The sequence below is a fragment of the Limulus polyphemus genome, unplaced genomic scaffold (genome assembly GCF_000517525.1).
Source record: "Limulus polyphemus unplaced genomic scaffold, Limulus_polyphemus-2.1.2 Scaffold5676, whole genome shotgun sequence".
NCBI lineage: Eukaryota > Metazoa > Arthropoda > Merostomata > Xiphosura > Limulidae > Limulus > Limulus polyphemus.
Window position 1 is genome coordinate 47,513 of NW_013671286.1, and position 13,414 is coordinate 60,926.

General features: G+C 31.7%; 1 protein-coding gene across 1 annotated transcript in view; it reads right to left on the reverse strand.

Moving 5' to 3' along the window:
• Positions 1-13,044, reverse strand: part of LOC106472860 (V-type proton ATPase subunit E-like) — a 33,083-nt gene extending 20,039 nt beyond the window's left edge. Inside the window, exons 1-4 of the mRNA XM_013933531.2 lie at positions 12,844-13,044; positions 4,030-4,095; positions 1,979-2,088; positions 992-1,058 (exon numbers count right to left, since the gene is read on the reverse strand). Coding sequence (XP_013788985.1) covers positions 992-1,058; positions 1,979-2,088; positions 4,030-4,095; positions 12,844-12,876 — 276 coding nt within the window. The 5' untranslated portion in view covers positions 12,877-13,044. The remainder of the gene's footprint in view (positions 1-991; positions 1,059-1,978; positions 2,089-4,029; positions 4,096-12,843) is intronic.
• Between the last annotated feature and the right edge of the window lie 370 nt (positions 13,045-13,414).

Sequence of the window (13,414 nt, forward strand, 5' to 3'; positions counted from 1 at the left end):
GTAAATAGAAGAAGTAAAGACAAACTAATTATATTAGTTTAAAGTAAAAATATGACTTAAGAACATATTCTAATAGCAATATATATATATATATATATATATATATATAATGTATAACAATTTTGTAATGTTAGCCAGGCACAGCTGAAAGGTCAATATAATAAAAATATATATATATAAATGTATGATGTTATGAGATTTAAGCTATTTAGTCTGAACATTTATGTTTCATGTTATAATCTGTTGTCATTCTAGAATGAAAAAGGCATAATTTATATTTATTTCCTAATTTTTTGTAGTTACAAGATTGGTCAAATCTACTGAACCCATACAGAGATTCGTTACTGAAAATAACAGAAAAAATATAAAGTTGTTTCTCAAGAAACATTTGATAACTATCTGACATTATAAAGATTTCGCATGTTAAATTTGAAAATTTTCTGATACATAAAAGTTTTTAATCTTAAAATGAAAATTACTTTACTTCTTAGATAGGCAACATGCGAAAAGAAAAAAAAAGGCAAGAGAAAACATTGCTTTACAAACCTTAAGACTTAATAAAAAAAATTTGATATCTTGCTTATGAAAGCATTGTAATGTTTACTGATAATCTGCCAAATGTTGTTAACATACACTTACTAATTTAAAAGTTATAACATGAAAACTATAACAAGCAAAAATTGTTACGAGGTTGGTACAGGGACCAAGCCCATGCTGAAACAGTTAAAGTATTACTTTACAGCATTGTTTAATCTGGTTTTCATATTGATGTAATAGGTGGTGTCTCTTATTGTTCTATCTTAAGAATCAATATAGCTGGTAAATTGCCATACTTATACATTTGTATCTGGATTTATCACTTTGGATCACAGAAGTACCTATATATATTTTCCTCTTAATTTCATCAGTACATAATCTTGATAAACATAAGTCCATAACAAATGAGTCATTGCTAATTTTATCCTACAGTACTTGAGAAATAAGTACTAACCCTGATATGATCCTCTCTGGCTTTCAGCACTTTCAGCCTAGCTTGATTCAACATGTTAGAGCTCTGACTATGGAAAGAAAAATTATCAAAATAGTTTTTTTTTTCACTTTTGACTGTTGGGAAAACATTCATAACAGATTCCAGTTCAATGTATTATAATTGTAACTGACTTGTAGAGAAACAATCATGAAAAACTAACATACTTTGATAACATATCTCTTGTAAAATTTACATCTGATATGTTCAATATAACCTCTTTAAAACAGTGTAAGTTTATATTTCAAAACATTGAAGAATCTAGCCCTACAAAATAATTAACGAAATAAAAGATATGTATGAATCGTAACACATTCACATTAGTGCTTACCAAATACAATTTGTTTCAACAATTTAGAATTACCTTACTAACAATATTAAACTTTCATAATACCTTGTTATTAACTAAGAAAATGTTTCCTAACAATGAATTAAACAATTTCACATTTTATCAATCACTTTGATTTCCCTCAAACTAATTTTTAGTTCTTCAAAAAATTACATAACATTTTTATACTAATGCTTATAAAAGTTTAATTTTATGTCCATTAATAATTAAATCATTTATACTTTTCCCTTTTGTTTTTCAAATTGTAACATTTTATAAAGTTCCCAATAATACAAAATATAATCACGATGGCTTTAAAGTATGCATAGATATTAAATTTTTTAAATGTTAGCTTCCAAAATGGCATCCGTGCATGTCAAAAACAACACATTAATTTTGCTCGAACAAACAATATTTTTATTCATAGAATATTTTATTAACATAACATTCATTCACATAAACTCTATAAATACTTATTTTATATAATAACATCAGTGATTTAAAAAAATTCAAACTGGGTGTAGGATACTATTTCAAACAAGTCATTCTGGGCCTACTCATAAAACTGATTAATGGCATAAACATGAAACATCTTGAGATCCCAAACATCTGTTCAAGCTTACATTTTTTTCTGGAGTTCTACTTGTTTTTCCTTCTTCTCATAGTATTCCATTATCTTTACTCGTTGTTCTTGAACAAGACGGCCCTTTTCAATGTTGAATTCTTCCTCTGCCTACAGGGAATGAAAATAGACAATGTAATGAAACTTGCACAGTATTATGTTCAGTTATATCTCTTAAAAATAACAACGGTAACTGTAATTTGACTGGATTGGAAAATATATCCAGGTGAACAATACACAAGAATTCATTTAAAAAACATGAATCCATGTGTATTTCACATACAAAATAAATTACTGCTTTATAAATGACTAATTTTTGGAATCAAAATAATCTAACCTAATAAGTCTTAAAGTTATCTATTGGTATTCTTCCATATTGTAGATATTGCAAAGTAACTTCCAAAAGTTAAGGTTAAGTTGCAATTTCTTCTTCAAATACGTATGTATAGCTTGGCTAATTCATACCTTTTTCTACTTGTAAGAGTGTAAAAATATTTGCTTGACAAATGACATTACTTGAGAAGTGAGGATTTAAAATCTAATAAACATCTAGGAAAAACATGTTAATAAGCAACCGAAAAATAGAGAGTAATAAACAGAACGACTAAATCTCAGAAGTATGTTGGAGCCACACGGAAGTCAAAAATACACAGTGGAAAACATTCCCATAGAATAGGTGACTAATGATGAAACAATCAGTGAAAACTTAAGAAACCAAAAAGGCATAACAATTGGAAAAAAATCTATGGAAGCCCATCCGAATTTCTAAAGTACTGCTTGAAGAAGGTTCATAATTTGTAACCTGTTGAAAACTGCTAAAGTAACATCTACAAGCAAGAACTGTGCATTCTATTCCAAAAGAAAAATGATAATGTGGGTGATTAATTACACAGAACATTGTTCCTATGACAACCAACTACCTCTCTTGTTAACACTCTGGGTCAAGGATCAGAAATTCAAGCAACTTGAAACTGACAATTCAAAAACAGTAAAATAAGTAATATGCTGTATCATATGTGGGAGATACAGCTATGGTGGCCACAAATTTTCACAGAGAGAAAAGCTTTGATGCTGATAGCAATCATGGACATAATAAATCTTCCAAGTTTTGCATTAAACAAGAAGTATTCTCTTTCTTATAACTTAATCAAAAAAGGGTAGTGTGATACATCTGCTATGACAAAAGTCCTGAAACTCATAAAACATGTCAAAAATACAAATTTTACCAAATACCTTTTAAAAAGAAAGAAATACTCAACATATGAAATCTTTTAGCAATTCTAGAGGCATGTACCTCTGTGTTAATTAAAAAATATTGTCACATCAATGTATCATTATCAAGATAGCAAAGTATAAAAATCAACTATTTGGCAAAGGAACACACCTGAAAACCAAATATTACACTGGTGAAGATTCAAGCTAAAATTTACTTAACCTTATATAGAGCACTTAACTACAGAAGAACCAAAGCAAATAAACATGAAGATGTCCTCAAAGCTGAAGGTAAAACAAATGAAAAAAAAAAAGAACAAACCATTACATAAAGTCAAAACTCTTTCACATGCCAAAAAGTTAACATGTTCATACAGTTTGAATTTCTGCTAACATGACATCTTGAGATCCCAAATATTTGTTCAAGCTTACATTGTTTTCTGCCAAAATAAAGTGAATTAAACTCACATCGATGCAACTTTTTAAATATTTTAAAAAAGTATTTTAAAAAAAACACTAGACAAAACATTAAACTGAATGAATCATAAAAAACACTCAAGATTAAAAAATAACCAAACTTACATGTAAAACAAAAAGAAAGAATAGAGCACAAATTAACTTGTGCTAAAAAACAACAACAAAGAAACATGGTAATCAAAGGTAAAACAGGTTCAGACTACAATACATTGTTCCACAACTGAAACTGAAAATCCCCTCTTAATCAAAGGTCACAAGGGTGATTTCATTCACTGCAATTTTATGACTTCATATTTTTCTCATACAGTAATAAAGTACTGTTCCAGTAGACATGGGAGAAAAAATTATTATCTGTTACTCTACCTTTGCATCTATCTCTTCTGCCTTCTCATTTGCTTCCTGTTCGATGAAAGCCATCATATGCTTTATCTGGATAAACGAAAACAAATTTGCATGTTAGAATAACTGTTAACACAACCACACAACCAACCAAAAAAATTGAGGTAATTAAAGGCATATCCTTAATGAAATGTCTTTTATCAATATCACATAGATTATTGTATCAAAACTAGAATTACAGTGACACTAGTGTTAGGCATTAAGTGTTTCTGTGACATCCAGTACAAATATTTATGAAATAACTTGAGTTATTAAAATAGGGATGGTCATAAGCATGTGACACACATAAGCAGATCAAATCTACCTTCCCTTCAGTTTAATATATCACATTATTAGTCCTATAAACCTCAGTCTTAGACAATGTACCATTTAGGATCCAATGTTTCAAACAAGTTAACATGTATAAATATTGTTTCAACAAAAAAAACTTTTTCCATACAGTTACTCGAAATATATTTACATGTATAAAAAGTTCATCAAGACAAAATGATATAAAATGGGTGTTAACTTTAAAGACGTACAAAACATTATTGCAAATTATAAATGATAGAGGTGTCTGATTTATTTGTACTATATAAAAAAAAGATACCCAAAGAAAATCACAAAGATAAATGTGTTAATGAATATATAACAACTAGTCAAAATGGGTTGGATATATAAAATGTCACTTTTTTGATCCAAAGTAAACTATAAAAAATAAGGGGTTGCATTTTTAAATTTTTCTATATACATAACAGTTCTCCAAGCCCATTCCCATGGCTGTGGTTTTGCTAGATAGTAGATAGGGACAGCAGAAATCTCGTTAATCCATTCATGCGCGTCACTAATTAGATGATGAGGCATTTGACTACCTTAAGAGAGTCATAGTAAGGGGGTTGAATTTTTAAATTTTTATTTTTTTCTATATACATATAACAATACAATTTATTCAAATTTTACAATAAATCAATTTGTAAAAGTGCTTTATCTGTTGATTTCATCAGAACAAGTTAAAATACGAAGTGGACAAATACTATCTCAGCCTGTAAACACGTACAAATATACAATCTTCCCTCATAATTACATCTACTTAACACCAATTTCACTTGCACTATGATTACTAAGTGTCATACAACTTCAGAACATGCTTTTGATTATGTTGTTAATAAAAAAAAAAGTCTTCAAATAATGACACTACAACTACATAGTAGATAAAAGATTTAACCTATCATCAAAATATTAGATATTTATCCCCAAATAAAAATAACAGTGATAAGTCAAAATTATGTTAAAGTCTACTGTAATTGATGCAACAAAGCAATATGTTGTGTATGTGCAAGCAAGTTCCAAGATTAAAAAAAAATGACCATAATTTTTCCAAATTTTTAAGAAAAATTATGAGCAATTTATTTATCAGTCATTTGCTTGAATATTTTCCTAGAACATAATGAAGAAATGTGTTTATTTAAACATTTTTAGATATTTTGTTAAAATTTTGTATTACTGATTAGAAAAAAATTATCCGTAATTAAATATCACTTGATCCACTTTAACACTGTCATTTATGGTTTCTCTTGTATTATATATCTGTAACTATAGGCATGCAAATACAAGTAAAAACAAATCATTAAAATCATATTGCAGCTAATTTACAGAACACTTTTCTTAAAGAGTTCACCAAACTTGTAGCCTGTATAACTTTCAGTTAGTATAATAACCTTAAATTTTTATTAACAGTATACATTCAAAGCTTTATTACCAGAAACCTACACACTGTTGTGACATCTTTTGAGATATCATCTAGTACCTCCTAGCATATATACACTGTTGGCCATATTTCTGTTGAACTATTCAGTTAAATCAAGCAATGATACTTGGTGAAATAGCTAAAAACTACCTGTTAAAATTAACTTTTATTTTCTTATGAAATTTCTTAAATTTTTATAGTTGATTTTTTTTGCCCCTCTAAAACTGCTCTTATGATACTAGCATGTGACAGACTGAAGAAGTGTGAAAATTCAATGACAAACCTAACACGCACAATCACCCAATTTCTTCAAAATCAAGAGGTTTCTGGACTTAATGTGCTGAAATTACAGGTGTAGCAATTTGTTAGAGGTGAAACAAAAAGACAGAAGACATAGTGTTGGAGTCAGAACAAAATAAAACACTATTTTATTATAGAACTGCAAAGGAGAGGAAGCTGATCAACCAGTGTTTGGACTATTACTATTTATTGTAGAGGGAGAATTTAAAAGAATAAAATAAACCTTATTTGAATGAACAATTAAAGTAATGAATGTTGAAACAGAACAGAGATTATCAGCAAATTGAAAAACACAATAAAGCAAAGACAAGACATCAGTATCAAGACTTGGCTCTCTCGGATTATAACATGTTACCATTCATAACGGCAGAGCAAATCTCTTCTAAAATCACCAAAACTGCATTCACAGTAGACGTTTTCTCTGTAACTGTTCCAAGTGATATTTGCAAGATATTCTTCTATAGACATGGTAAAGTACAATGCAATGTAACTACTCTATAAAACAAAGAAATTCCTTGACCACAATATACAGAAAGTAAAATTCCAGACCAAATTTAAGACACGATGTCAACAAGATTTAGTATGTTCTATAACTTATAAAAACATCAAAAATTTTGCAGAAATAACATATACACTACAGGATAATAAGGTTAGTAGTATCTGTAAACTATAACAGTATAAAAATGATCAGTAGATGTCAACATTTGAAAATGTGTGGTTCATTGGATCATAAGGTATGAAATGTCAGTGAATACATTTTAACAATACAAAATATAGATGTCATTTACTTAACAATGAGAGCATTTACATTTTATGGTTTTATGAAACATTATATTTTCATACATAGCGATTGTTTTATGAAGTCTTGTATATTGTTTGCTACGTCACATCAACTCCAATCAATGCTCAATATACTGTTTATGTTTCTCTGATGAAACATATTGTACTTGGAAATATCTCTTCAAAAAATTCTATTTTTATCTTATTTGCTTTCTAACCCAGAAAATCTAATATTTTCATTATAAAAATTACTTTATTACAATTATCTCACTTAAAATACTAGATATTACAAATGAAACATTAAGATACTAAATTTATTTTCATAAATGACACCACATAATCACTAAAGATGGGCAATTTAATTGATATATTGGATTACCTAAAAACAGCAATTACATCAATTAGTATCATGTAAACTTATTGAATTATCATAATTACTATTAAATCAATTATGTTATAGTGAAAATATCTAAAGTTATCATTTTCCTAAACTGGAAATGTAATTCCAAACATACTTACCTCTGCTGACACTAATAGCTTTTTTTTCTCGATTTTTATCTTTGTCATCTAACATTGAGATCGCTTGCTCCAGTCTTTATATACACCACTCGACTGCCCTAGGCAATATCTAACTTGCAAAACTATACACTGGCCCTCACACGTCCTCTATCTAGGTACTATATATAAGCACTGTATGCAGAAAATAAAATCACTTTTCAGGACTTACTACATTCCGGTCACTAACAGCAGCTCTCAGTGGGGATGAAGGGAGGGAGAGTGTCAGCAGAGGTAAGTATGTTAGGAAATACATTTTCAGTTTAGGAAAATGATAACTTCCAAAACACACATACCTCCACTGACACTAATAGCTAGAATCTCACACTGAAGAGGCAGAGGGGCCACTGAGGACAGAGATCATACAGAAAGCATCTGCAGAGAACAAATATGTACCACAAGAAGTGGTATCAAAGTGGGGAACACCACACTACATCCAGAACAGGTATGCTCTTCACCCAGAACTACAGAGAATTGAAGTGTGGAATATAATACAAGTTTGATGGTCCAGCCTAGACCAAACAGCCGAGGTACCACAACTCGGGTTGGATTTAAGGGGTCATGGTACCCATATCCCAGAATGATGCATTTTGAACCACCAGATTTATGAAAGAAAGAAAGCAACACCAAAGTGGAAAATCCTTCTGATCAACCTGAGGAAGTCCAAAAGGCAACATCCCAGGTCTGAATTGATGGGGTCATATGCCATACTCCACCAAAGTCCAGAATTCATCCAGTCTGGATTTACAAACAGTTGTCTTTATTCCCCCACCAAATGTGCAAGGAGAATTCCACTTACCCATGGAATTAAGGAGAGGATGAGGAACACTGTCCCACCAAGGAGATAGTGGACCCCTGCATGAACAACATAAGACCTGACAGTGTTCATAAGAGGGTACAAGCATCCACCCACCAGATCGCTAAGCATCAAATCTGGACTGGTTTTACAAGTGAGCCCCCACGTAGGTTGGTCCTGCTCCTACCGACATCTGGGAAAAAACTTCCAGGGACCCAGGTAGGAGGGTCCCCAACTTTACCCTCTTCTCCAAGAGTGGAGAAAATTCAACACTCCAAAGGTAAATCCTCTTGTCTACCACCCCAGCAACTGGGAATTGGGTGTGGTAAGAACTTCTGAGTTCCACTAGTAGAAGAAGGGGGGGGGGGACATAAGCATTGGGGAGTCCTGAGGAACACGTCTCTGGAGACAGTGCAACAAGTGAACCACATTCCTAATTTTAAAAGCAAACTGATCTCAACTGATTCAGCTCTAAGATCAGCACGGACTGTCAAAATCCCCTTTAGCTTTACTCATGATAGTCCATGAGTAGCAGTCCATTATAAATATAGTATTATGGTATCACCATCCAGAATTGCATCCAGATGGTCTTATGAAACACATCATCTCAATAGAGCTCATTGCAACCAGGAACAAATATAAAGGTTGCTAGTGCAGAATTTAAATACAAGCATACTCAACTGGGCAACACTTGTCACTGTGTGGGATCCAAAAAAAATCAATAGGGACCCTAGAAGAGAAAGGAACAATAACTAAGTTAGATAACACACTACTCACCACCCTGTTAAAAATATAATGAAGGTAGTCAACACAGCTACAGGGGGAAGACGAAGTCCCTTCGAAGAGAAAACTGCCAGATCATGAAGGTAATGAGATATGAACATGTCAGGAGGAGTCCAAAAAATATCTCCTGAGATCAAGGATGGAAATTATTAAGAGAACCAATGGAATAAGGAGTGGAAGGAGAGGGCCTTCAGACATGAAGGGATGAACCTGCAGAAGTACAAGTAGAAGTAGAATTAGGTCGAGCAGCCAAAGACGATAAAGAGGACTGGAAACGTACTGTGTCAACTCTGGCTTCTAGAGATTCTGGAATTCCAGCAAATAAATAAGGCCGAAGAAAAGGCACTTCACGTAAATCTCAAAGGGCAGAAGAAGGTAAGTGAATACCCTCCAAAAATGCATCATGACTCAACAAGTCCCAGCAACAGACTAACCACAACACCAAGGCAAGTCCTAAAGAGGACAAACGTGTCATAATAGTGACCAGTAAATGGCCCAGTTTGTCTTCATATTGTTGAGGCAATCGGTGATATGCTTCAGACAAAGTTGATAGGAAGAGAAGTATCTTAAAACAGTAGTAAGATTTAAACAAATCCACTAAAATTGCGACCTGTTAAGAGATAACAGGTTCGTACCTGGCACCCCACAGTTCCAACCTTTGAGTGTCCAAATATATAGCATCTTGATGATATGTCAACATAAGTTGTTCAGATAAATGAGGGGAGGAAGGCATAGTGACACCCTCACGTAATTGTGTTGCAAACCTCCCTGCATGCACATCAATATCAGGAGAAGGATGGAAAACTAAGTAATTCCCTTGAGAACAATCGGACCACAAAGCAGGGGTCGACTCAAAAGCAACTGATTGCATCTCCAAAACTTCACAAACACGTGTAACTAACTACAGAAAAAAGGGCAGAAGGTGGATGATCAAATGAGTCCTCAGGAGAGGAAGCTCTAGTGAAAGGAGCAAGAAATAGGGAGTTCTAAATTCACGACAGAATATCCCGTTTCAGAATTGAAAATTGAAATCAGCACCTCCTGGATAAATACCCCTAGGCCACATGAACGACTCGATCTCACCCCGAATCAAGTCCCAGACAGAGAGAGAGTGCCCCCTCCCCCGACTGCTGACCACCACTAGATAACAAAGGGGGAATAAACGAAGGCTGAGAAGCCTCCATGCTTGAAACCATTACACGAGAATTCATATCAATTTTTTTGTAATATATTTGTAGAAACAAAAATTCAATGAAATATATCTCTGGATAACAAAACAAAGAATTTCTGATTATTACAAAGCAGAAAAACTAAGAAAATGTAACTCACAAAATGTTAGTCTGAACGCTCGTGCTTTGTCAAGAAAAACTGATTTTATTGTCTGCATACAGTGCCTGCAAAGAGGGTGTGAGAGGCCCAGCATAAAGTTTTGCAAATTAGACATTGCCGAGGTCAGTCGATTGGGGTATATAAAGACTGGAACAAGTGAACACAACGTTAGATGGCAAAGATGAAGATTGAGAAATAGCTATTAGTGTCAGCGGAGTTTTGCATGTTTTGGAATTATTTTATTATGATTTTTGATTATTCCAACAATCAATTAACTGAAATAATGATTAAATCAACTGTCACAAAAATAATTAAGAAATCAATATAAAGATTTCTGATAATTAATATTTTCAATTATTAAAACAAACAATCAACTGAAATAATAATTAAATTGACTGTAAAAAAAAACAATTAATAAAATTAAGTGTTTCTGATTATTACTATTTTTGATTAGTTCAACTATCCAAGTAATCAAAACATTGACCTTATGTTTGTTGTTAACCACAAAGCAACATAATGGATTATCTATGGTCTGGCCAATGTGGATATCATATCCCAAATTTAGTGTTACAAGTTTTTTTACTTCAAGGGTGGAAAGTTCAAGATTCCAGTTTTATGTTCAATTCCCATTGTCACCAAACTTGCTTACCATGTCTTTATTACAACAAAACTAATAAGATAGCCATTATCTCTAATTTACAACAAGTGTACAAGTTTGATGGTTTTGCCTATAAACAATGCATTTGTCAATTTTTTAGGATTTTTTCTGTCTATGCCAAATTATAACTCTTTGCTAAGAACCTCTTGAGAGTATATTATCCATTTTGTGATTTTTCAAGTATTTTCCTTGTCTTTTTATGCTTAGTTTATTAAAATTAAATTAAATTTAAATAAAATGGTTTGATCATTCATTTACTAATGAAACAGCTTTGAATATAACTATAAGGTTTAAATATTACTTTCATAGCAAGATTTAGACTATTGCATCATTGAAGAGTAAATATAGTAGATTGAGCAGTGCTTTGTTTAGAGGAAGGGCTGCATTGTTCAATTGAACCTTAAGATGAATTCTTTGGTTTTTACATTTATTGATTTTTTTAAAAAAATTGTTTCAAACATGTACATTAATTTGGAATTAGAATAATTGTAAAAAATAAGGATTTTTATTTATGTCTACTAAATCAGATAAGCAACAGCAAAATATTCTGATGATCAAAACCTTCTTTACTGAATATTAGTTTAACACATATTGTAACAACATATCTAAATAAATTTGCTAGCTGGTTACTTAAATCTTATTGCAATCATGAAACATTTTAAACAAAAACATTACCATTATTAGCAACAGTAAAACACTTTCATTAATTATCAGTTTATTTGATTTACACAAGATCAATAGGGATTACTGCATATTTTTGAAATGAACAAAATGTTGAGTGCATGGTCATCTCTAGTTGACATCAGCAATTCGTCATGTAGGAAATGTCCACATATTTTTAAAATATGTGGAAATTGTGACTGGGAGTTGTCTATCATAATAAATAAAGAGTAAATCAAAAACTACTTGAAAAAACTAGTTTAAAATAGAAAGAATAATATCATATAATGCAGTGGTTCACAAACTCTTAAAGCTGATGCACCATGTTCCTTTTTTGGCTTGATGATGAGGAAACACATACTATGGTATCAGTAACACTGTACTGGTAGATTAATCAAACAATCAAGTGCATCAATTAATTGATTAGCAAATACTGCTAATCACACAGACCTCATGATCACTCTACAATATACATCAGTAATTCAATAATAAATGCACTGTAACACAAGGAGAAATAAATGTTGGGACAGAAAAGCTTTGGTCATAATGAACAGAATTTCAGAAAATTAATGAGTGAATATTGATACATTCCATTTTTGATGCTGCAGTTTTACATCCCCACCGCTCAAAAAAAAAGGGGGAACCTCAAAATTAGAGAAGGAAAACCTATAAAACTAGATGTTGATCCAGCTTATTCATATTTTCCTAATATATAAAAAGTTTGAAACATAATTCAACTTTTAACTCTGAAACAAACGATAACTGATCATCCATGACATTTAACAATAACAGTGCTAATATTATTACTAATACTAATAATAATCTTTGTAATAACATATAACTAAGTTATAACCATTGATAGAAAACTGCACTGTCGCAATCATAATTCGTAGTTATGGAATTAAAAAAGTATTAGTTTTGTGGTATAACCACTCGCAATTTACACTGTAAAAGTTTAATTAAAATTTATCCTATCCATGAAATGGCGTGCTGCTGTATCATGGCACAGAGCAAAAGAAACTGTCGATCGGTATTTTTTAATCGTTTCCTGACATGCGGTTGACATATCCCGCACAGTCTCGAGTCTTTATTATACTTTTTAACCCTAACGTTAGGTCAAAACTATTCCAGATTTTTTGATAATATGAATAGGTCAGTGCGCTTGTACTAAATTATTTAAAACATGGTTACCTGTTTCTTAACATCTGCATCACTCAAAGCCATTGTTAATAACTTTGTACTGCAAATCAAAAGATAATTTAATTTTATATTGAAGACAAAATAAACTATAGTTCGACTAGCAGCCCCGAACAATAACACTCGAATATACCGACATTAAATAAACTTCTATGACAAGACTTAAACGCGTTGATCGATCAGTCATATGATCGTTCAAGCTTGCCCTCTATTTCCAATGTAATTACTTTGGAAATAGTTTTTTATTATTAAGTTTATAAAAACAACAAATAAATAATTTGTAAATTGTATGTAACTACGTGCGGGATTTTGTATTACTAAATATTTTATGTGATCTATCTCTCTCTCTCTTCGTATACAATAAATAATCTACAACTAATAAATGAAATTTATATTCAAATTCTATACAAGAATTATTGATGGTGTGTTATTGGATCGACTCGCAATCTGAGAGTCGCGGGTTCGCATCCCCTCCTGCCAAACATGCTCGCCCTTTTAGTCGTGGGGGCGTTATTATGTGACGGTCAATCCCACTATTCGTTGGTAAAAGAGTAGCCCAAGAGTT